Source organism: Poecilia latipinna, unplaced genomic scaffold, assembly GCF_001443285.1.
Source record: "Poecilia latipinna isolate Pla-1442-1.1 unplaced genomic scaffold, P_latipinna-1.0 Scaffold998, whole genome shotgun sequence".
NCBI classification, from domain to species: domain Eukaryota; kingdom Metazoa; phylum Chordata; class Actinopteri; order Cyprinodontiformes; family Poeciliidae; genus Poecilia; species Poecilia latipinna.
This window is the reverse complement of record NW_015113614.1, coordinates 206747-228970: the sequence shown is the minus strand read 5'-3', so window position 1 is coordinate 228970 and position 22224 is coordinate 206747. Positions and strand designations below refer to the sequence as shown.

Genomic DNA, 22224 nt, shown 5'->3' with positions numbered 1-22224 from the left:
GGTAAACGCTGAATAAAATTGTATGTAAAGATGTAAATCTAAATTTGTGTCAGAAACTCCAGTTGGACAAAGCAGATATTGTGAGAAAAGAGACAGATCCCTACAGCTGAGCTTACCTTTCTTCTGGCTCCTGCGGAACTTCACTGCTGCCATGTTTATCAGGTTCATGCCATACAGGTTGTAGTCCATGAAGAGCTGCAGCAGGTAGGTGATGTGGCCCTCATGAGGCTGGTAACTCTTATTCATCACCGCTCCACTTTGTAATAGCTCACACACTCTGGGGAAAAAAGAAAAATTTTAAAGAAGCTCAGTAACAGGGATATGAAAAGAAGTAGACCATGTTGATGTCAGATCCTTCTAATAATTTAAAAAAAGAAGCGAGATGTTTTATTGAAATATTTCTGTAAATCTTTGGACATGTTTTCTCTGCCATAAGAATTACAAATCAGACAGCAGTCTGATCTAAATATATTTGAACACAAATTAAATATGGAACCAAATAGAGATGATGCATGAAACACAGTGGGATTTAGAAATGAGGGTGTATCTGAATGAGAACATATCCAATCGCTGGACGATATGGCTGAAAAACTTATTGCATTTTATACCAGCCGATAAAGATAATTATTGACTAGTCTTTTGTTTTAAATATCTGAAATACTGCCAAACTGGTGGTGTGACTTTTCCTGTTTTATCCACAGTTTTTACTCCATGCTGCTGTTTTAATTTTTTAAGCAGTGATGAGGCTCTGTGAAACCACTGCGAAGGTTACGGGTTACCTTGCAACAGGTTGTTGCTAGGCAACCAAAGAGTGAGTGAGTCAGTTGATGCCACTCATATTGCTTAGTTGGCTGTGAGATTGAACAGCTAAAGTCTTTCATCTGCCTACATCTCCCAGAATGCTGTGTGGTTCTGGATCAAAGTTTAGTGAATATTCTATATATTGAATAGTATATCAGATGTATTATCGATTTGTATTGATCACATGTCTATCGTGGTACATATTGTTATTAATTTATTGTTCAGCCCTGTCCAAATACAAATGATCCAAGGCAAAGCTTCTTAAAGAAACAAATGTCTAGATTTTTATTAGTTTGATGCTGAGCTCACTGCACGGCTCATATTAGTTCCCATAAACAACACGGGAAAAAGTTCTACTCAGATGACGTGTACAGAACAAGCTGTCAGAACTGCAAGAACAGAATGTCATTCTATTCTTGCAGCTCCAAGAGAGAACATTTCTCTGTTCTTGCAGATTGTTTAGGCCTCAAGTCAGATTCATAGACTTTTGACCTTCCATAAATTAAGAAAATATCAGAAGTAAATCATTAAATCAATTAAATTTAACCGCTCAGCTATTTCCATCATTGACTAATAGTGGATATGTATGTTTCCAATTTGCCACTTTATGTTGTTTTGTTTTGTATTGTGTATAGATACTGCAGGTTTGTTTTGTATGTATTGCCCCAAACTTCCACACAATAACTCAAAATGATTCATGTTGGGACTATGACTGGGCAGCTTTCAGTTAAAAGAAAAAATTTGATGAAATTGAAATATTCCTTTAAAGGGACAGTATTATGTATTTTTCAGACACATAGAGCTATTTTATAGCACAATCAAGCAATTGTGTTACCTTCAGTTGTTATAAGAATATTGTATATATCAGATGACTTTAAAGAAATTTGACTTTGTAATCTAATGTCTTGAAATTGGACCACTGTCTCTAAAAACTGCTGTTCTTTCTGAAACTCTGCCTTCAGGAAGTCATCACAACATGACTCCTCTATTAACTCTTTAACAATCTTTTAACCAGCATTATTACCTTTTCACTATCTGAGGATTGTACAAGTAGATCTTCATAAAGTGCTTCTCCTTGGCATGATAACCATAGAAAGGCCTAAAAGAAACAAAAACCAAAAAGATTAGTGAATCACTTTGCGTTATTGGTGTTTATTGTCTTTGGTAAAACCCAGTTGTTGGGAGACACCTACATGCCAGAGACCAGGACCACCTTGAAGACGTGCTGGGTACTGGCGGCGGGGTTTCCCATGGTAACGTTGAGGGCCCTGTCGATGCTGAAGGCCACCTGTCGCATGTAGCGCTCCGGCTGCTGTCTACAGCCATCATATGGCACATAGATGTACGGGAACACACCGTGGAGGTGGAGGCACGTCTTCTGACCTGCAACACAACAGGAACAAGATGTAAGGTTTTTATTTTCATTCATTCTGTCATCTGTGTTCTATACGGAACAGGCAACGCATTGACAGGACTTCATCCTCTAAATCAGCATTACTAAACATATTCTACTCATATTCTAAACGTTTCCCATGTGATCAGCTGTCACTGAAAAGCTTCATGAACAAGTGCCGCAAACGTTCACAATACCAAACCTAGAACAGAAATGAATGCGTTCATTAGATAAAACAACAAAAAGATTAAGTGTGATACTCAGAGGTTAGCCCAAGACGAAAGTGAACTATATGGCTTTTTAGGCCAGTAGGTGTCCTTCAAGAGAAAATTTTTTAAACCAGTTTAAATGAAAATATTTCATATTGAATAACAATTGTCATTACATTTTCCATGTCTGTAACATCTCAATCTTAAAAGGACCACTATGATGCAATATTTGGTCAAATATTATATTTTAAGTGCCGTATGGTAAACTCTTTCCCCAAGTTATTTATCCAGTATGTTGGAAGGACTACCAGTGTCCTGGGTGCTTACACTTTATATATATATATTTTAATGGCAGAGATGCTGGAGTCAAAGTGTAGTCGAAACTGATGACAGAAAAGAACGACCCGGGAAAATATGGATTTTGAGTTGAACCTGCACACTGAAGGAACCAGGCTCACTCACATTAGTGCTACCTACAGGCATGTAGAGTATGAACATCAAGGCAGAACATGAAATCAATCAGAGCCTCTCCCCCAGAGCGCAACCCTACCCGGAGTCAGGGAAATGCTGACTAATAGATGAACAGGAGGAGGCAGCACAGAGCGGGACTTTTTAAATCAGGACATGTCTGCACATGTTCAGAAATAAATCCACAACATATTAGGTATAATATTAGGTTCCAAAGGTTGAGGAAGAGCATGTACTCCTACTGGTCCAGAACCAAGATGATAAGAGTGAGGACTTCATTTTTATTTTTTATTAAGAGTTAAAGTAAATGAAGCTTCTGATTTGGGAAATAAACTATAAAGTGAGGTTGTGTTTTTAGCTGATATCACTTCAAAGTAAGACCACAAAAAAGTGTTCATGGGTGAGCCAATTTAAAAAATATAAAATATACTTTGTAACTCCTGCTAGAGATTGTTCTATGTGTTTTTGGTTGACTGTGGGTTTTAAAAACCTAGGCCTTCAGTTAACATTACCAAGCAGTCCGGAGACCGCACCAAAAGGAGAAAGTGGACTTTAATGAAGGGTATTCTGGGTAAATACATCCACAAAAAACATGAAGGTCTGAAATGACTCATGGTCTTTTAACAAAGACCAAAGAGAAATCCTATAACCTCTAAAACAGGGGTCCCCAAACTTTTTCCTGCGAGGGCCACATGACTGTTCCTTTTTCTGGTCGGGGGCTGGTCTTAGTTTTTCAAGAAAGAAACCTTAGAAAAGTTTTGTTGACGGTGGACGGGGGGTGGGGGGGGGATTACTGCCGACGACATAGTCGCGTTTGTAGATAGATTTTTACCCAGAATACAAATGGAAAAAAACCGTGAGCGAAACGGTGACTGGTACTGACTAGTATATATTCCATTGAGGGAAACTAAGTTTCACATCTGCTCAAGAGCCCCCCTGGTGGTTGAAGAAAAATCCACATATATATGAAAAAAACACTGAATGCTCTGTGGTATTGTTCAGGGGGCCGGACCAAATGAGGAGGAGGGCGGATCCGGTATTGTTCAGGGGGCCGTAGTTTGGGGACCCCTGCTCTAAAATATGTTTTGTTTACATTTTGTGAAAAAAGAAGTTGTGCTCAGTGTCTTCATCAGTATTTGTGTTGTTTCCGTCCATGGTTATTGGTGCAGCCCCTCTACAAGTGAGGGGATGAACAGGTTTTTGAACTGGTTTGTTTTGCTTGACAGTGCAGTGTGAAAGCAAACCTCACCAGCTGACAATGTAACAAATGTTTTCATATTTAGTCTCCGATCAAACCGAGTTTCACATTTTAACCCTTTATACAGCCACAGCAAACTTGGTGCTCAAAAACACCTGTATTGTTACATGTCCAGTGCCCTACTAATACAGGGTTTCCTTGCGCTACACATTGATTAAAAAATATTACAGTAACTGTTTAACCATATAATTATAGACTATATATCCAAATAAATTTATCAACATAGCTCTGATGGGTAAGAGAGGCAGACATGTCTGATGCACAAATCAATTTTTTTTCCATTTAAAAAAAATATATATATATCTTTCACTGACAGAAACCATAGTCTGACAGCAAAGAAAGGGAAGACAGGGAGTGTGCATTTGTCTCTCAGGTGGACCTCACCAAGGTGGGCCACTGCTACGCTATTCCACCAGTCACACAAAGGCTGGCAGCGGCACAACGCCGAGGGAGCCGTGAGCGCGCCATGCGTCTGTCTGTACTCCACCGAGTCAACGAGAAGCTGCTCTCAGTCTCACACACACAGAACAGGCAGCCAATACCAGCTTCTGCTGCAGTTGCTAGGCGACGACACCAGCAAAGCAAAAGTCCTTGATGGACAGCGGGAGAGATAAACAAGTGATTCTTTCCACCCAGCTGGTCAGGCGGCAAAATGAGAGGTGAAGATGAAGAAGTGTCAGTGCAGAGAATGACTGAAAGATGGAGATGAGAAAAGAAATGTTTCTCTGAATGAAGGGGAAAAACATTGGAGAGAAAATGGGGGCATAAAATAAGAGCAGAATGTGTGTAATTAGGAGGGTATGTGGGTGTATATTTTCATGTGAGAAAGCCTAAGATGTTACTGAAGTAATAGAAGCCAGATGAGCTGATGTAGAGACAGAAAGAACTGAAAGTTGTATGTTCCTGAAAGAAAAGAATATATGTGCTGTTTTGACCGGATGCTGATCATTCTGCTCCCTTCAAACTGGAGTGTCAACTTATTACTGAAACAACCAGGAGAAGTTTATTCTCTGAATATTTTGTAACTTAACTTCTACATAGAAGGTTGAGAACTGCTTAAGATGATCATAATGTAAAAAACATCAACATTCAGAGCATGGCTAAAGTGGTGCCTGGCTGAAGAGCTTGAATTTTTTTTAACAGTTTCTTCTACTTTTATAGTTAGGTAAATATTTCAAGTTTAAAATTTAAAAAAGAGAATTCTGAAAAAAGTTAAAAGGAAATTTAACATCAACAGTGCATTTTCTACCACCCGTTGTTTGCCAAGAATCCCAGGACTCGCATATTAATGAGATAAGACTGCTGACCCAGGGAGCAATGATTTAAATACTCATATTTCAGTTATAACGTATAACTTCGAAAAGGAAATTAAATATTGTACAAGTAATAAAAGTATCAAGGAGAATCTGACTGAATCTTTCTTGTAATAACAGCAGACAAAGCAGGAGGAGAACCAATTTTAATAGTCAGTATGCAACTTCCATATAAATTTTTTTTTACATATTTCTTCAAACTTTTACTATGTTGTGATAGTATTACATGAGAAATAATATCTGAAAAAAGAAATAGAGCTCCTCTGCCTTCTCCCTGTAGTTCTAATGCGATCTGCAGAAATGTATAGCCCCCAGTCAGAAACAACCAATCAGAGCCAGAAGGCGGGTCTAAGTGCTGACAATTATGCTCATGCTCATGAGCAGCACTTAGATGACTGTGATTGACAGAGCTCAGACCGTCCTCTTGGCTCTGATTGGTTACTCCAGAGGTGGTTTATTTCTGCAAATAGTAGTAGAACCACATGGACGCACAGGAGCTTGATCTTTTCCAGATCATCCATCTCATATTACACTGTCACAACGTAGTGACAGTTTTAACCTACTGCATGTTTAAATATAATAAAATCTGGTGAAGCTTAAAGCGTTTTGGTTTTTTTTTTTTTTTTTTTTGGCATTTGAATGCATGTTTGCTATATATAAAATCAATTCATCAATTAAGGATTACATAAATAATAAAAGAGACTCAGCAAGATTTTGAGCTCCATTTTTAACCAGCTTATGTTTAGCACAGTCACGGTTGCTAGGCGACAGGACATACACCGAGGTAAGAGCAGGAATAATCTGAAGGCTAGACATCCAGTTTCACAGCTGCTCACTTCTCTTCTAGTCCTTGAGGTCAACAAAGAACCCTGCCTAACCCACCAGGTAGCCTGGGTTCTTCCATGGATGCAGCCCCTGGACTTGAACATGTTATAATTTACTCAGAAAACACAACAGCTTACACTTGCAGACATACACATAATGAGGAGTCTCCAGAAAAAAAAAAGTGCTTCCACCGAAAAACACAAATGCCCATAAACACACCAAAGCCTGCCGATGAAATTAGAAAAGCTGGAAGGCTTCTGTGTGTGACCCAGTAAATGTATGAATCCAGTTAATGGCAGACAGAAATGGACATTCTGGATCACAACAGCAGCCAATCAATAGCTTCTATCAAATCATAGCAGCTCTGGTGGCAGCACGTCCACCCAATTGGCTTTCCTGAATTAAATATCAGTGGTGTTTGCAGATATGTTCTTGTCATTCCAATGGATTAAAACAAAGACTTCATGGAGTGAAGCCCCAGATTGCCATGCTGAAAGTGAGGCTTTAGTGTTAACTTGCCGAGGCCGATAAAAAATATCAGGTACGAGCAGCCAGGCAGTGAGCATGGGTCAGTGTTTGTGCATGAGAGTGTCTGTGTGCGTTGCTGAGGAAGAGAGCATTAAGAGCGCAATGAAAGGAGAGGGAGAACAGAGGAGGGCGACAACCCTGTAAATCACAGGCTTTCTAATGGATCCACTGCCATCATCTGCTCTCCAAATTAACTGCAGAGGACAAAGGGGAGCAAATATACAGATGAGCAGTCAGCACACAAGGACTTTATGCTCCCTGCTGTGTAATTACACAGAGCTGCATTGTATGATCTTTGGTCAGATTCTGGATCAGGCTGGAGCAAGTATTGCTCTGATAGGAGAGCTGGTATCACACTCCAGCTCTGTTTCATATAAGGACATCATATGTGACATTTCACTTCTTTACAAAGGCGGTATTCCAGAAACATAGTGTCATTTTAAAGCACAACCAAGTGACTATACATTCAGTTGTTATAAAATCCTGTAGAAAATATGACTTAAAAGAAAACTGACTAAGCAATTTGATACCTGGAAATTTGCCTCTTTAGGAAGTTCTTGTTCTTCCTTCATGATGTCCTTTACAACTGGACATCATGGAGGAAGGTGCACTGGAAGGAGACGTAGTTCCTATAATCATGCAGATTTCATCACTCTCCTGTGCGGCTGGAGTACTTTATTTTTGAAAAATATTTTTATTTAGAAAATGATAAACTTCCACTTCCCTTAGACTTCTATTCAGCAAAGACCTGTCTGCAATTCTCTATTGCAGTTACTTCAGGTGATCCATTAGCATTAGCACATTTAAAGCTAGACATTGAGACATCAATGGGATTAACGTTAGCTTGTTACGTTTTCAGTGGGCTGCACTAGCGATGTTGTGTTTGGAGCATACAGTGCAGCGAGTTCTTGTAGCCAACCCAGAAAACCCAGACTGGAGTTTTCGCATTGTGAGTATTCCATCAATCAAGTGGAATGGGTTTGATCGTGAAGCAACAAAAGCAGCAATGAGGACAGTAATATTTTAAAGTTAATATGGGACGTCCAAACGAGTAAATTATAGATAAGATGGAGATAGTTTCCCTTCACACACAATGTAATAGGCAACTGTCTACATCACATTACATGTCATGTTGTCAAGTTATTACAACTTTATAACATGAGCTATAATGTTTATAACAGCCATACTTGCTCCAGCCTGACCCAGAATCTGACCAAAGATCATACAATGCAGCTCTGTGTAATTTGAATGCTAATAAGGAATGACCGTTTCAGCGACAAGCACTATTCTTACAGAATGAAATAAAAAATACTTTATTGTGGCACAGTGAGAATATTAGATACAACAGCAGTTAGTCAAAGTGGAACATTCAGATTTTCACCAAGTGTAAAGTGGAGCAAAGTCAGAACATAAGAGTAATAATACTTCAGTTATTAAAAACAGCAATGCAGATTAAGAAAAATGTACAGAGACCGTTTGCAGGTAGTAACGCTAGCTGAATTAAATTTGCTAGTGAGAAGCTAAGACAAGCTGCCCCTTCTCAGTGGGTATGAAGCAGCTTCCCTTAAGCACCGTGTAACCACCATGTCTCTCTTCTACATGATGAGCTTGAAAAAGGAAAGATGTCCACACCTCGTTGCCAGCTCTCCCAGACACCACCCTGGCCGAGGACACAGACAGAACGCTGTCGAGCCTGTTCTCTGAGCAGAAAGGTCGAAGCTGACCAGATGGTGACTTGGAAGGCACCGTACGCCCATCGTCACTTTGCAGAATATCTTGAGTCTTCAGAAATATGGGCAAAGAAACAGAGCAGTATGATGCTGGTCAGCTGTGACTGTTTCTGCTGGCTGAGGAGTGTGGCTGCAGATGAAGGCAGCAGACTTATATCTCTATATCATAGAATTGTGCCTTTCAGTGAGCAAAGAAAAAGAAGTCAGAGATGGGTGGCATCTGGGAAAATTTTTTTTTTAAAGAGGCAGTAATGTGTTTTCCAGGCATTTTATAGCCAAATCAAGTAACCATGTCATCTTCAGTTGTTATAACAACGCGCTCGCTCTCATATATATATATATATATATATATATATATATATTTCCTTTAAGTAATATATATATATATGTATATATATATATTTCCTTTAAGTTATATATATTTCCTTTAAGTTATATATATATATATATATATATATATATATATGTATTATATTACTTAAAGGAAATGTGACCTTGTAATTTAATGCCTTGAAGTTGGGTCTCTGTCTCTTTAAAAACTCCTGCTCTTTCTGAAACTCATGAAGTCATCACAACATGGCTCCTCTATTAACCCTTTATCAACATTTTTACTAGCGTTGCTCTGAGAATTAGCTCCTGTAATGAGCTCAGCAGATGTGCAGTTCCACCAGGTGTTTGCCAATTGCTGCTGGCTAGTCTGAAGGAGCTAGCCAGTTGTGAGAGGGCTGCTCTGTGAGGCAGAATCTGTGACTCTCCAGCTCTGAAAAGCTTTAAAAGAGGAAAAGATGCACTTTGGTGCACCCAGCCATTTTGTACAGCTGAATGGTTGCCATGGGAGACTAAATTTCTCAAACATGCATGAAAGAATCAAGGCAACACTCCAGGTATGGTTTTGATGAGGGAATAATACTATACCATGATGGAAAGCTCAAAAAGGTCGATATTACTCAATATTGACCCTTTAAAAAAAAATAAATTAAAAAAAAAAACATCAGACGCCGGCTGCATTTACCTGCTGTGTGAACGTAGATATGGTACGAGTCAATCAGAGACAGCCTGATGTGTGATCAGCCTAAGATCACACACCACAGAGCCACCAAAGTCTATTTTAAATGGGCAAAGATTAAGTCCAGAGGTGCACCAACAAATTGGTCTCAATTTCCTTGATTTTGGGCGCTTGGTTTTCAGCCGATACATTAGAAACCAATCTTACATAGCTCTGCAAAGATGTGAAAATCCACCACTGTCCACTTTAGGTTTGCTGTGAGAGAGGACTAACTGATGTACCCATCCGTTATAGTCAATTTTATGGGGTTTTTTTTGGTTGTTTTTTTTTTTTTTTAAGATCAATGACCAGCCAGAAAACTGCAATTTGTGCAATCCTACTTAAGTCTCCATTCAATATTCCTAAACTTCAAGAATAAAGTAAGCCAGTTGTTGCATTACTCAAAGAGCTGTTTTCTATTACCCTCACAACATTCGTTTCACAATATCCATCAGTTTAATACCTTACCGCAAGGTCATGTTTTTCAAAGCTGACTCAGAGTAAGGAAACAAGGCCATGTGCTTAAGCATCCAAGCAAAGTTATAGATTAACTTTGCTTGGATCTCTTAACACATTTACTCTTGCAGAGTAAATATGTTATGCTTTTCCACTTAAAGCGGGAAAAGTTTCATTAGTGAAACTTTTCATTAATGTTTTATGATGTTATTATGACGATAACATAAATTTTTTAAAATCACAAATAAATATAAACTTATAAAATGTGAAATTCTATTTAATTTGCTGTTCATAAACAAATTTAAATCCATGCTCATTCTTCATAAGCTGAAGTTTTTAAAGAGTGCATAATGAAAGTTGCAAAAACCAAGCCATGTCCTTACGAAAACTTCTCGTTAGAGAGGCAAAGACGGAATGAGTGAAAGAAGAATGGACGACTTTAGTGGGTCTTTCTGAGACCAGCACTGCACATATCAATACTAGGACCCATCAGCATGGGACATGTAGTCCAAGCACAGCCTGAAGGCAGCAACAAGACAGGGCACAGAGTGCACTCACTAACAGACACACTGAACATAAATCACCTCATATTTATCTGGACTGACCATATGCACCAACTGCCCTTATGTTTTAACATTTTCTAAGATCTATTAGATTAAATTGTAATCTACTTTGCATATTTTTGTTTCTTCCAGTGAGTTTTAAATGGTATTTGATGTTTTAACCCGTGTGTAATTCTGGTCAAGACACGCTCCACACAGCATCAAAAGGGGCTTTGCCAGTTCACTTAGATCCACTTCCAATTTGTCCCAAATAATGACTGTGACCACCTGATGTTAAGGAATGTGAGTGTGGGGCCACAGAATGAGTGGAGGAGGAGGGTAGGGACTGCCCACAGTGGTTTAAAGGCATTCGGTGGGGACCTCCGAGTTCACAGGAGGCCAGCAAGAAAGGCCTGGGGGGTTAAGGGCAGGGGGGCATGAGGTGAGAACAAAGGGCAAAGGAGCTCCTGTTGAAAACACTCCTTCTCCTCTACGCAACATGGACTGCAGCAAAAGTTTTAAAAAAGCTGATGATATTCAGTGAAAAGTAAAAAAAAACTTAAAAGGCTGGAATAAACATAGGCTGGGTTCAGGGTTCGATGTATGCTTTAAAAGACAAGTTTTAAAACTATTAAACATTTTAAGTCACACTAAACCTACAGTTTAAAGACATTTAGTGAGATTCCAGGAAAAACCCTACTGTAACCCGAGATTTCTGCAGCTCGCCCTACCTTCTGCTGAGCACTGCATGTCAGCTGGCTTAAAGAATGCTCTTACACTCCATTATGTTCCTTATAAGAGAGCCACATTAGAATGTTTGTAAAAGGGTTAGCAAAATAATTTGATTTTCCATATAATCTATGCACAAAAAGTGAATTTCTTAAAGACACTCCTTTACGTCAAAATCAATGTAACTGATTAACATTTAAACTTAAAGCTGCAGTATGTAACTTCTATAAAAAAACTAACATTTTTTTTGTATATTTGTTCAAACTTGAAACTGTCACCATGTCGTGACAGTTTGGTATGAGACAGATAAGTTGCCAAACAAAAAATAAAGCTCTTCTGCCTTCTCTCAGAAACAACCAATCAGAGCCAGGAGGCAGGTCTTAGCATAAGCCACCTACTGATGGCAGTAGGTGGCTTATGGCACCTACTGAGCCAGACCCTTATACACCTACAGAGCCAGACCCTCCTTCTGGCTCGGATTGGTAGTTTTTGGAGTGGTGCATTTCTTCAGGCAGCCGTAGTAGCTTAGGGAACAAGAGCAGGAAGAGGAGGTAGAGGAGGAGGAGGAGAAGATAGATCTTTTCGCAGATAATGTCTCATTCTCACAACATGGTGGCAGTTTTAACAAATGTCCAAAACATTTTTTTATAAAAGTTAAATACTGTGCCTTTAAGGAACTATTTATTCAAGATTTTTGTAAAAGCATGTATATTATATAATACTAGTAGTACTACTACTAATAATAACATTGTACATCCTGATTTATAAATTAGATTTCACTCTAGGTTAACATACTAAGGGACTGTCATAATGTCCCATGTTTACCTGGAGCAGGACATCAGGGATCAGCAGATAGAGAGGCTGCCTGAGCAGGTCAGAGGGAATCCTTCAGCTGCCTGCAGCTACTCTGATAACATCCAGAGATTTCCATTCATACCCTGGTCACAAAACTCAGCAAACTGCATCCTGTTATGCCGTACACACACATCCTTCAGTTTCAAAGTTCTAGAAGAACTTTTAAAGCTAATAAAACCCAATCTGCTGGATGACAGTGTGTGTGTGTTAGTGTGTGACAGTTTGCCTGCATCTACAGAATGACTCATTAATGCATCGATCAGAGGACCACTGTGGGTTTTTACTACACAGCGGAGATTTCTGAGCACCGCCTGCCCTCCTTTTCTCTGCTTCTCCAAATTTGATATTCACAGCGCGTCTCGCTCTCCGGCACACATCATGAGGAGTGGGAACGGAACGTCAGCTCTGCTGGCGCATTGGTGGAGCAATGCTCACACGTATGCCTGCTCTCTTCAACAGCACCCTCCCTCCTTCATCCTCCCCTTTTGCTCTCTTCTTCTCAGCTTCTGCCATTCCCATTCTCGGCATCGTTAACAGATTACGGCCTGAAAAACAAATGGTCATGAAAAACTGTTAAGAAATAAAGGTTTCATTTTGAGGCAATGAAGAAGATCTACATTTTGTGTGAGATAGCCACTGGGGGTATGGAGAGGAAGTTAACACATGAAAGTAACAGCACAGGGGTTTCATCACCTCACTGGAAAGAAGACTGTCCCTGAAAGCTTCTCACATATGCAGAACTCAAGCTGAAGATGTCAATTACAGTTTTTCACGGCACAGAGAGCAACACTCCATTTGTGTTTCTCCTTTTTTTTCCTTTTTCCCAGAAACTCTCTCCACCTCTTCTCTCTGCTCTCCTTCCTCAGATTAAGCATACACTGCTATGGAATTAAGAATTGATCATAAGGACTCAGGCAGTGTGAAGCCTTATGGGTAAAGGCTCGTGGTTACAGCAAGGCTGAACTGTGAGGAGGTGAAAGAGTTCATTGACTTTCACGAACACACCCTGCAGCTGAAATGCATGCAGACTGCTGCTGTAAAGAACAAAGCATATTTGTTCAATTGCACTCCATACCAAATGAACGTTCTCCAAGACCTACTCACATAAACAAACAATAGAGCAGGCTCTTTATAAACCATCTTCACAGAAACTCTTTGAATGTAGTTTACTTCCACAAATATGTTTGCACCACAGGCATTAATCTGCATTGTCGGGGTGTTTGCGCACAAGCATGCATCACATTCACACAGTCCTCAATGGTAGACGGCAGAGCATCACAGTTTTAACCCACTGCTGCACTGATTCAGGTTTTTCTTAGACCCCTAACCCTCTCATTCACTTTCAACAAGGTCTTATTCTGCTGCTAACCCCTGCAGAATTCTCCTACCAGCACTAACAATGGCCCTCTGGGACCACCAAGTGGGGAGTCTTCTGTTTGGCTTCCAAAGCTGCCCTCCCCTTTTTTGTTTCTCTTGATGATGCAGGAGACGGGCCAGGGGACCTGACATGACCCGACACCACGCGCCAACATGGGCCTCTCTCTTTAGATGGCTGATAAACAACAGAAGAATGGACAGCTTTAATAAAAACCTGCTTCACAGTGGCCTCACTACTAACCAGCACTTCATATTAAATGCTGGTGTATTCCTGAAATTAAATCAAAGGACACACACACTTTCTGTTATATGCTCCCAAAAGGCATAGTTGCTCACCATGGCGATAAATGAAGGCCAGCTCACTCTTCAACAACTTTATAACCAGCAGTACCTGAAGCATCCAGCTTAAAGATGTTGTAATTTGCTTAATTTTTAATTTTAAATGTAAATCTGCATTTGTGTTTTGGGTAAAATACTGTGATTGTTGCTTTTTAATATTCCAATGACTTTCACAAGATGTGCTTTTACTTCTTAAAACTGTTATTATGTTCTGACAGTATAGGATCCGACAGATAATGTTGGGGGAAAATACATATATAGGGCCTCTTTGACCTTCTCCCTGTGGTCCTACTGCCATCTGCAGAAATACACTGCTCAGTCAGAGCAAGGAGGTGGATCTTAGACAATCACACTTGTGAACAAGATGCAGCTGTGCTAATGGTGGAAAAACAACTTAGTGTTCCTGGAAAACTCTTTGTTTTTCACGAACAAAGAATTCCTGGAGAATATGCAAGCTAGTTAGCATGTGCTCCACATAGCAGGATCCTGTGTGGAGAAGAAGCAGTAGCTTAGCAGAGATCAAGAGGAGGATGTGAGCAGCGTGTACAAAGGAGTGATTGACAACGCTAAGACCCTCCTCCTGGCTCTGACTGGTTGTTTCTGACAGGCAGCTGTAGGACCACAGGGAGGAGGCAGAGAAACTTGATTTGTTTTTTCAGATTACCTGTCACAACCGTCACAACATCATAATTTTAACATATATGCTAAAAGAAACATTCTTATATAAAACGTTACCTACTACAGTTTTAAGCATTCATTTGATTCAGTTTTATTGAGGTTGCAGGACGGTAGCTCTGGAGAACTGGAGTTGCAGTTCCCTGATTGAGAACATGAGATTTAAAGACAAATCATGGTTTCATCGAGATTATCCAACTGCTGGGTGTGTGTTCTTGTGTCCGGATCACTCCAACAGCTGGGCTACAACCACAGACAAAGAGAGAGTTTTTTTCCAACAGAAGACAAAAAATATTCAGGCTTAGGATTTTACAATTTAAATATTGCTGAGAGAAAAAGGCTCCAGATGTTACTGTCCCTCCTGAAACCATGAGGAGGAGAGGACTGCGGCAGCGTCATCCCTGTAGTCTTCACTGTAGGTTATTCAAGTACCTGCAGAGGAGCTGTGCTGAGCTCTAGAACCATCAATCTGATTTAATGAGCCAAAACACCAGCAAGGACAACAAGGCAGCCACTGTATGCTCAGATAAACAAGAAACCCCACTAAAGAAGGGGTGGTGTGGGCAGCACAGCAGCCTCTGCATGGGAAGGATTGACGGTTCATGTAGGCTCTTTTTTTTTTCTCCCGGTCTGACAGTGAAATATGTTTTAAAGGGAAACATGACAGTGAGAGACGATGAGGCCTGTTTGTCTGTGGGTGGGGCTGAATGCAGAAAAAAAAAACATTCTGATTTTGAGAATGCATTAGCTATAATCAATAAATCTCATAGATCAAATGCTGACATGACCTTTGTTAAGACTTAAGCAAGACGGATTTGTTTAGGAGCAGAAGATAAATTAAAAGGACATTTTGTCTCTTTTGTGATGTTTGAAAAGAACACAGAAACATGACATGAACAGCATGAGGCCTGTTGCTATAACACATTTTGTTGGGCAACAAATTGTCCCAGACGTTACTACAAAAAGCAAGTAATGTAATGGAAATGACATAATAATGGAAGAACACACTGTGAAAGATCAATAAACTTTAAAAATTCTAAATATCATTTAATACTAGAACAGGAAGAGATTTTGGTAGAAAGAGGAAAAACAATAAATCATGCAAATGGGAATTACTGAGCTTGTTTTAATTTGTTATTTAATTCATTAATTTATTGCGACAGGCATAAACAGCATAATATGAAAACTATCTGGACCTTCAGCAGTAGTGGCTGTTCTTTTAATCTCTAACTGAAAAGCTCTAAGTGCCACCGGAGACTTTATGTCACAAAGCTGTAGGTCTAAAGCGTCTGATTTAAAAACAAAAAATCACCAAATGTGATTTATGGTATTGTAGAATTAGATAATACAGTTCAGTGACTTCTAATAAAACTGCTTGGTCTCTCGTATATCACCTGAAGTTATATGCTTAGTTTAGAGCTAAAGGTGTTTCCTAGTTTCGGTCAGTCATCCAGACTGTGGTATTATAGCCTCTAAGCACAAAGCCTCCTCCCAAATTTTTCTGTGATTTACACAGACGAGTGAAAGGCAGAGGGAAGACTTCAGTGCCTGTTCACCTATTAAAGCTCTTGGCTGTGGCAGCCTTGATGGTGTCTGGACAAGTCTCTCTGAAACCAGATACCACACACCACAAATCATCTGGATGCCTGGTGACTGAGAAACAGAAAAGTTGCCAAATCTATGTTTGTAGTAGTTGTAAACTAAATACAGGCAACACAGGCAGAAATTAGAACAGAGTTAGAAATTAACCCAAATAAACAGGGAGCAAGGAGAATAGAAAAGCCACCACAAGATCAGCTGGTTGAGTGGAATAGGCCGATTTTCAGCATCATAAGATTTGCTCAATGACCAACCGATCAAAAGAAATAATAATTCAGACCTTTATCTGACCAGTTAAAGTTCGAAATACAAGTACTTCCAGGCCACAATCGCAACAGAACTAATCTTAGGTGTAAATGCAGACAAGGCTCAAACTTAGCCATCTTTTGCATAAGTAGATGAATCTCAAAAACTTTAAGAATCTAGTCTAAAGAAAACTCCCTGATGCCTTTGGCACACTCTCACAACAGTGCTTCTCTATGATACCATTTACATCTGAGAAGCAGTATGTATTATGAGCTCAGCAGATGCTCAGTTCCAGTAAGTGTTTGATCATTGCTGCTCCCGCTAGTCTGGAGGAGCTGAGAAGACAGAAGCTTGACTGAAGACTGCAACTTTAGGTACCAGGCTACAGAAACAGAATATTTTTGGTTATGGATCCTCTAATAAAACTTTGCCCATCCTCTTGCCAACCTTTGCATAAAAGCAAAGACCCATCACTGAAGGATTACTCTGGAGAGGGAGCTAAATCCGTCCCTGCTTGGCCTCCCATTCTGGTCGGCTAGTCATGCAGTTTCCCTCTTTCTGTTTATGCAAACTTAATAAACATTTAGATGTACAAGTAAAGATCCAAACCAGAAAGCCTCTCCGCCTCAAGACCCAGAACATATCAGCAACATCAGCAACATCTGGGCCAAGCCGACTATCACCAAGTGTGAAAAATCGATTCTGGCATTTCCTCAAAAGGTTGGATCATGAGCTTTTAGGATACATTAACACAGGAGGCCTTAATGCTCAATTGTGACTTTTTTGTGAAGTCTGTTTTTTTTCTTTTTTCTTTTTTTGTGTGGTTGTTCCCATTTCCAATGTAGCTTGTATGCGATCTCCTTTGTGAACTGCAAATGTCCTAAAAGTGTCCCACATGTGCAGTACAAGACGCAGTAATATCACACGTAGTGTAGTTCAGTGTTTGAGGAAGTAAACATGGATGCTAGTGGTGTCGTGTATCTTGGGATTTTAGAGTTGTTGTTCAAACGGACCCAGCACAGTGGGGTAAGTATTGTTAACTGCAAATGTGCAGACATGACCTGGTGGGCCAGCCTATCAGCCAAACCTCTCTCAGACACATGAGGGAGCAAAAGAGGACAGTGGTTGATTTTTAGATCTTTGCTGAGGTAGATAGGATCGGTGGATAAGATCGGCTTCACATGTAAGTATCAGCTGATCACAGATTTCCCAAAATTAAGGAAATTGGCTGGTGGATAAACTGGTGCACCTCTATTGTCCTCCATGGTTGTTGCTCTTCTGGCTTTGACATATCAGGACACAGGACAGTAACATTTGACAAATATCAATGACCTGGCCATACACACAAGTCACATTTGAAAAGATAAGATACATATCAGATTTAGGAAAGCATATCACAGCAGCCGCTGTTGCTGCAAAAAAAAATAAATAATAACTTTAGGTTGCAGTGTGAATATAGTTTTATTGCTGAACTTTGCTGCCTGTGAAGCTAGAAACAAACTGATCAGGAATAAAACTTTAACAGATTTCCTTTATCTCCTCTCTCCAGGAATGCTCTCGTATGCAACAGTCTGCCACACCAGCAGGACCGCCACTGAATACTTCCAGCAAGGGGAAAGAGGGTGGGAGCAGGAAGTGTGGCATCAAATTACACATGAGACGGATGGGAGTGTTCACTGCTTAGGTCAGGGAAGGACAGGGAACATGAGGCCTGGGGATCCAGCCAGAGCCACATGGTGGCTAAAAACAGGGATTAGCTGGCACACAACTACCTAAACTGCTCACTGGTCAACTAAACTCAATGCAAGGACAAAAGAAAGTGAGGAGAGTGAATGGACCTGGAAGGGTGGGGTCCGATTTTCAATGAGGAAAGAATTTTTTTAAAAAAAAAAAAAAAAAAAAAAAACCAAGAAAGATCCCCGTCTGCTGCAATATGTTCCAGATGGTAATGGGATTTTATTTCTGGGAAAAGAGTCATAAAATGAACCTAAACTGAGTCGGAGAAGGATGAAACTGAGAATATGGAGGGAACCAGTCACAGAGAGAGCTCAGTAGCATCCAAACTAAACGTTCCCCACAAAGGAAGGTTAGAACCAAGAGAACAAAGGTGTTGCCATTTTAGCAGAACTTGGAATATTGTCAGTGCTTCTTCATGAGTGAGACAAACATGATCCTACAAAAATTCTATATTTGATGGAAAATACATATTTTAAGCGGGTCTAGCAAAAGGTTTTAATAATTGACTGTTGTGTTGTGTCACACAAGATACTGTCACCTGCTTAGAAGAAACGAATACCCAAATGTTACTGAGTGGATTCTGCTGTATTTTCTCAGGTTGTTCCTTTCTCTTCCTTTTCCCCAAACATAATTAATTTCCAGTTAGATGATATTCATTCCAGTGGGACACTGCTCATAATTGGGACTGGTGTTTTGTACTAGATAAGCTTTATTCTGTTTTAATAAGTGGAAATCCTTGTTTTAACACAACCGTATACAAGTAGATGCAAACAGGCCCAAATTAGAACCGACACTCTAACCCACTCCATCCTAAATCCTTTAATCCTCAATGGAGATAAATCCTTAGTGGAGGTTGCAATGTAGCGGGGGTTGGCTGTTTGGGGAATGGAAGGGTGGGAGGGGGGGTTAACTTTCTTTTTTTAAGTGGGGGAACTAACAACTGAAAATACAGTTAAGGCAACACAATTGCATTTTGATCTGTTGGGAAAAAATAGGGAGAAAAGAAACAAAGGTAGTTTGGGCTATTAAGATGGGAAATTATACTATTGTGCAGTCTGTGTGTGTGTGTGTGTGTGTGGGGGATGTTAATGTGCCTAAAGTGGGTATCTTTAAAACGCATTTAATACAGAAAGGTAGTGTGTCAAACTGAGGGAAATGTCTAAATCACATACTGATAGTCTTTTTTTATTATCTATGACATTTCTACTAATGGGAATAATTAAGGCATAAAATAAAAACAAGATGTTCTCACACAAAAGACTCTCCTTCTATGTGATCAGGAGGACGACTACTGCTTCACCAGCTCTGCTCTTCACATCTGGATGCTGATCCAGTCTACTCGTGTATGCTTTTATATCCCTGAACTCCATGTCGGGGTTTTTTTTTTATGCTTGTTTGTTTGTTTTAATAGCACCGTATTCAAACTAACTAGACAATGTGGCAGCACGCTGTCCGCGCTCCACAGGTTGCTGTAAGTACAATAAAAACCACCACAACGCGATGGTTGGAAGTTGCTCCTTGGCAGCACATATGTGCCACTGCTACCAGCAGAAACATGTCCACCACCAGCACACCGTGATGGAGCAGGGGGAGAAAACAAAGCAGCGCGGAGGGGAGGAGGGAGCGGAGGACTCCCACCGCTGCTGCTGCTGCTGCTGCTGGCAGCAACAGCGGCTCAGGTCGCATCGCCACAACGTGTCAACACCCAAACTACATCTTCCTGCCGTTTTGCATACAACACCCGACCCGCTAGGTTTCCCTTAACACTGTATTTGTGCACGCGAGAGTCCAAACAACAGCAACAAGCACGTTCCACGCGCGCGCGCGCGCGCTTCAAGAATGCACAAGTGAGGTTGTTTTGCCTTTTTTTTCCCCAAAGGAAGAAAAATGAGTGACAAACCTGCTGGCGTTGCTCCAAATATCCGCACCACCGGTACCTTCTTCACCTCACTCTCCCTGAATTCAGAGTAACACACGTCCAGGCCTTTAATGGGACTTGCGAGATAGTAGTCTGCGGTGACTATGCGCACTGCAAACATGACTGCCGCGTCCGTCAGAAAGAGCGGTAGAGAAAAAAGAAAAGCTAAAAAAAACTATTGCAGGGAGTCCATAAGATTCCGGGACCTTATAGGCTACTCCAAGTCAGCCAAATGGAGGGCTGTCACCGCGGTAAAACGGGTAATAGAGCGAGGAGAAAGCCCAGCTGCATCCCATGAAGAAAAAAAAAAACAGCAACAAAGATTCCCGTGTCTTCCGCGCGCCTAGACTGTCACCGCCGTAAAAGGTTCGACTCCTGCCGCGAAACCTAACCTCGATGGCGGAGGGCTGCCGCTGCTTCTGGCGCTGCTGCCCGGTTCTCTCCAGCTGCTGGATCCATGCTGGGCTTAATGCTAACTCGTGATTTTAGCTCTCGGTGATGTTATTGTTTAAAGCCGAGGAAGACGTTTCGCAGGCTTCCGGTATGCAGCGTTATCTTCCCAAATCACGTCTCAGAGAGCTAATCCCAGCCAGTCCTTCTCAATCAGACAGCCCCCGGCTTCTGCTCCCCCTTCTTCCATAATAGGCTACATACAGGAGGTTAACTAACAGATGATGAAGTTGGACACAACTTCATCATCTCTACTTCCGGTGTTCATTTCAAAACAAAGCAAATACAGGCGTCACAGTCAGAGAATTACAAAGAATGCGTTAATTTGGTTATTTATGGTCTTCAGTTTCACTACTAATAATACATACTTTCAAAAATACATATTTTCAAATATACACAGCAGTCATACAAGCCCTACCAACAATATGAGGTACAATTTATTTCTACGCGACCTCCGGTAAGGAAATTATGTCATAGACCTAACGGAAGTACTGATAACGGAAAATTTCAAAGTTAAGTTGAAAAATAATGTTAATGTATCCTAAAAGTATGCTGCCTCCTTAAAAGGCTTTTTAGTAAAATTAGCTGTAGCTTCCAGAGTTTATTTTTCTCATATTATTTGGTTTTGGTAAAAAAAAAAAAAAGGCCCATGCTATCACCTCATTCTACGGATTTAGTTCCCCAGGAAGATGAAACTCTTATCACACCTGAAACTTTTCTCCACCCATTCCACCCTGCTTGCATACAGGTCTTCACCTCTTCTCCACACTTACAGAAGTAAGGGAGAAGAGCCCAAGTGGGATACTCCTTATCCCACTTGTGCTCCTCCCATTTACACACATTATGTCTTTTGGCGACTAATCTTTATTCCTCGCTTTTCCAGAACATACTTCCACCTCTGTTCCATCCTCCTCTACATGTCCCCTGCTTTATCTGTATATTTGCATAAATGCACGTATTTTTTTTACTGCCTAATAATGGCCAAACAGTGAAAAAAGTTACAGCTGACAGATTTTTTTTTTCAGATACCCAACTCCTCTAAAAGTTAAACTCTCTAAGAAATATGCTTGAAATGTGGTTTTATCACACATTTTGACAGAGCAATTCAAAATAGTCCATTGTGGTGTAGTGGAAGAACTATTATTCATGACATAAAATTTTAATTTAAAAATTGTTAGAAATCTGTATATGTGCACTTCCCAGACTCTACTTTGTATTTAGATCTTGACTTTGACTGGGTCATTCAAACATATTATTATGTTTTAATCTAATTCCGTAGCACATCTGGCCGTATGTTTAGGAACGTTGTCCTGCTTGACTGTGAACCTTAACCCCAGTTTCAAGTATTTTGAAGCTTTTAACAAGTTTTACCTCAGGATTGTTCTCCATTTATCTCCATCCACTCTGATTAGCTTCAATGTCCCTTCTAGAGAAAAGGATGATCTGCAATGTTAGTGTTTTGCCTGCAGCTAATTTCAGTGCTCAGTGAAGTAATCAAAGTTTGAGATTAAGCAATTTCACAAAGGTGCACTATACTGGATGTTAATTAGGGGCTATCAGGGGTAAAGTGTGGTCCCGATGCTAATCACACTTTTTTAGATTTTTATTAAGAACTAAACTGAACCCTTTTTCTTTTGCATCCAATTTGGGCACTGTTGTAAGTTGGTCCATCATATAAAATTGGGGCAAAATGAATCAAAGAAATATACATTTACAAAGCTCCATACATTG

At 40.2% G+C, this 22224-nt stretch overlaps 1 protein-coding gene across 1 annotated transcript; it reads right to left on the bottom strand.

Annotated features, from left to right (window-relative positions):
* Window positions 1–7: 7 nt before the first annotated feature.
* LOC106958582 (DNA polymerase zeta catalytic subunit-like) lies at window positions 8–20750 on the bottom strand (the record flags this gene model as incomplete). Its single annotated transcript, XM_015050540.1, has 4 exons — window positions 20026–20750; window positions 1995–2184; window positions 1826–1900; window positions 8–277 (listed from the first exon to the last, which is right to left on the bottom strand). Coding segments are annotated over exons 1-4 (674 nt in total), but the record flags the coding sequence as incomplete, so codon positions are not given.
* Between the last annotated feature and the right edge of the window lie 1474 nt (window positions 20751–22224).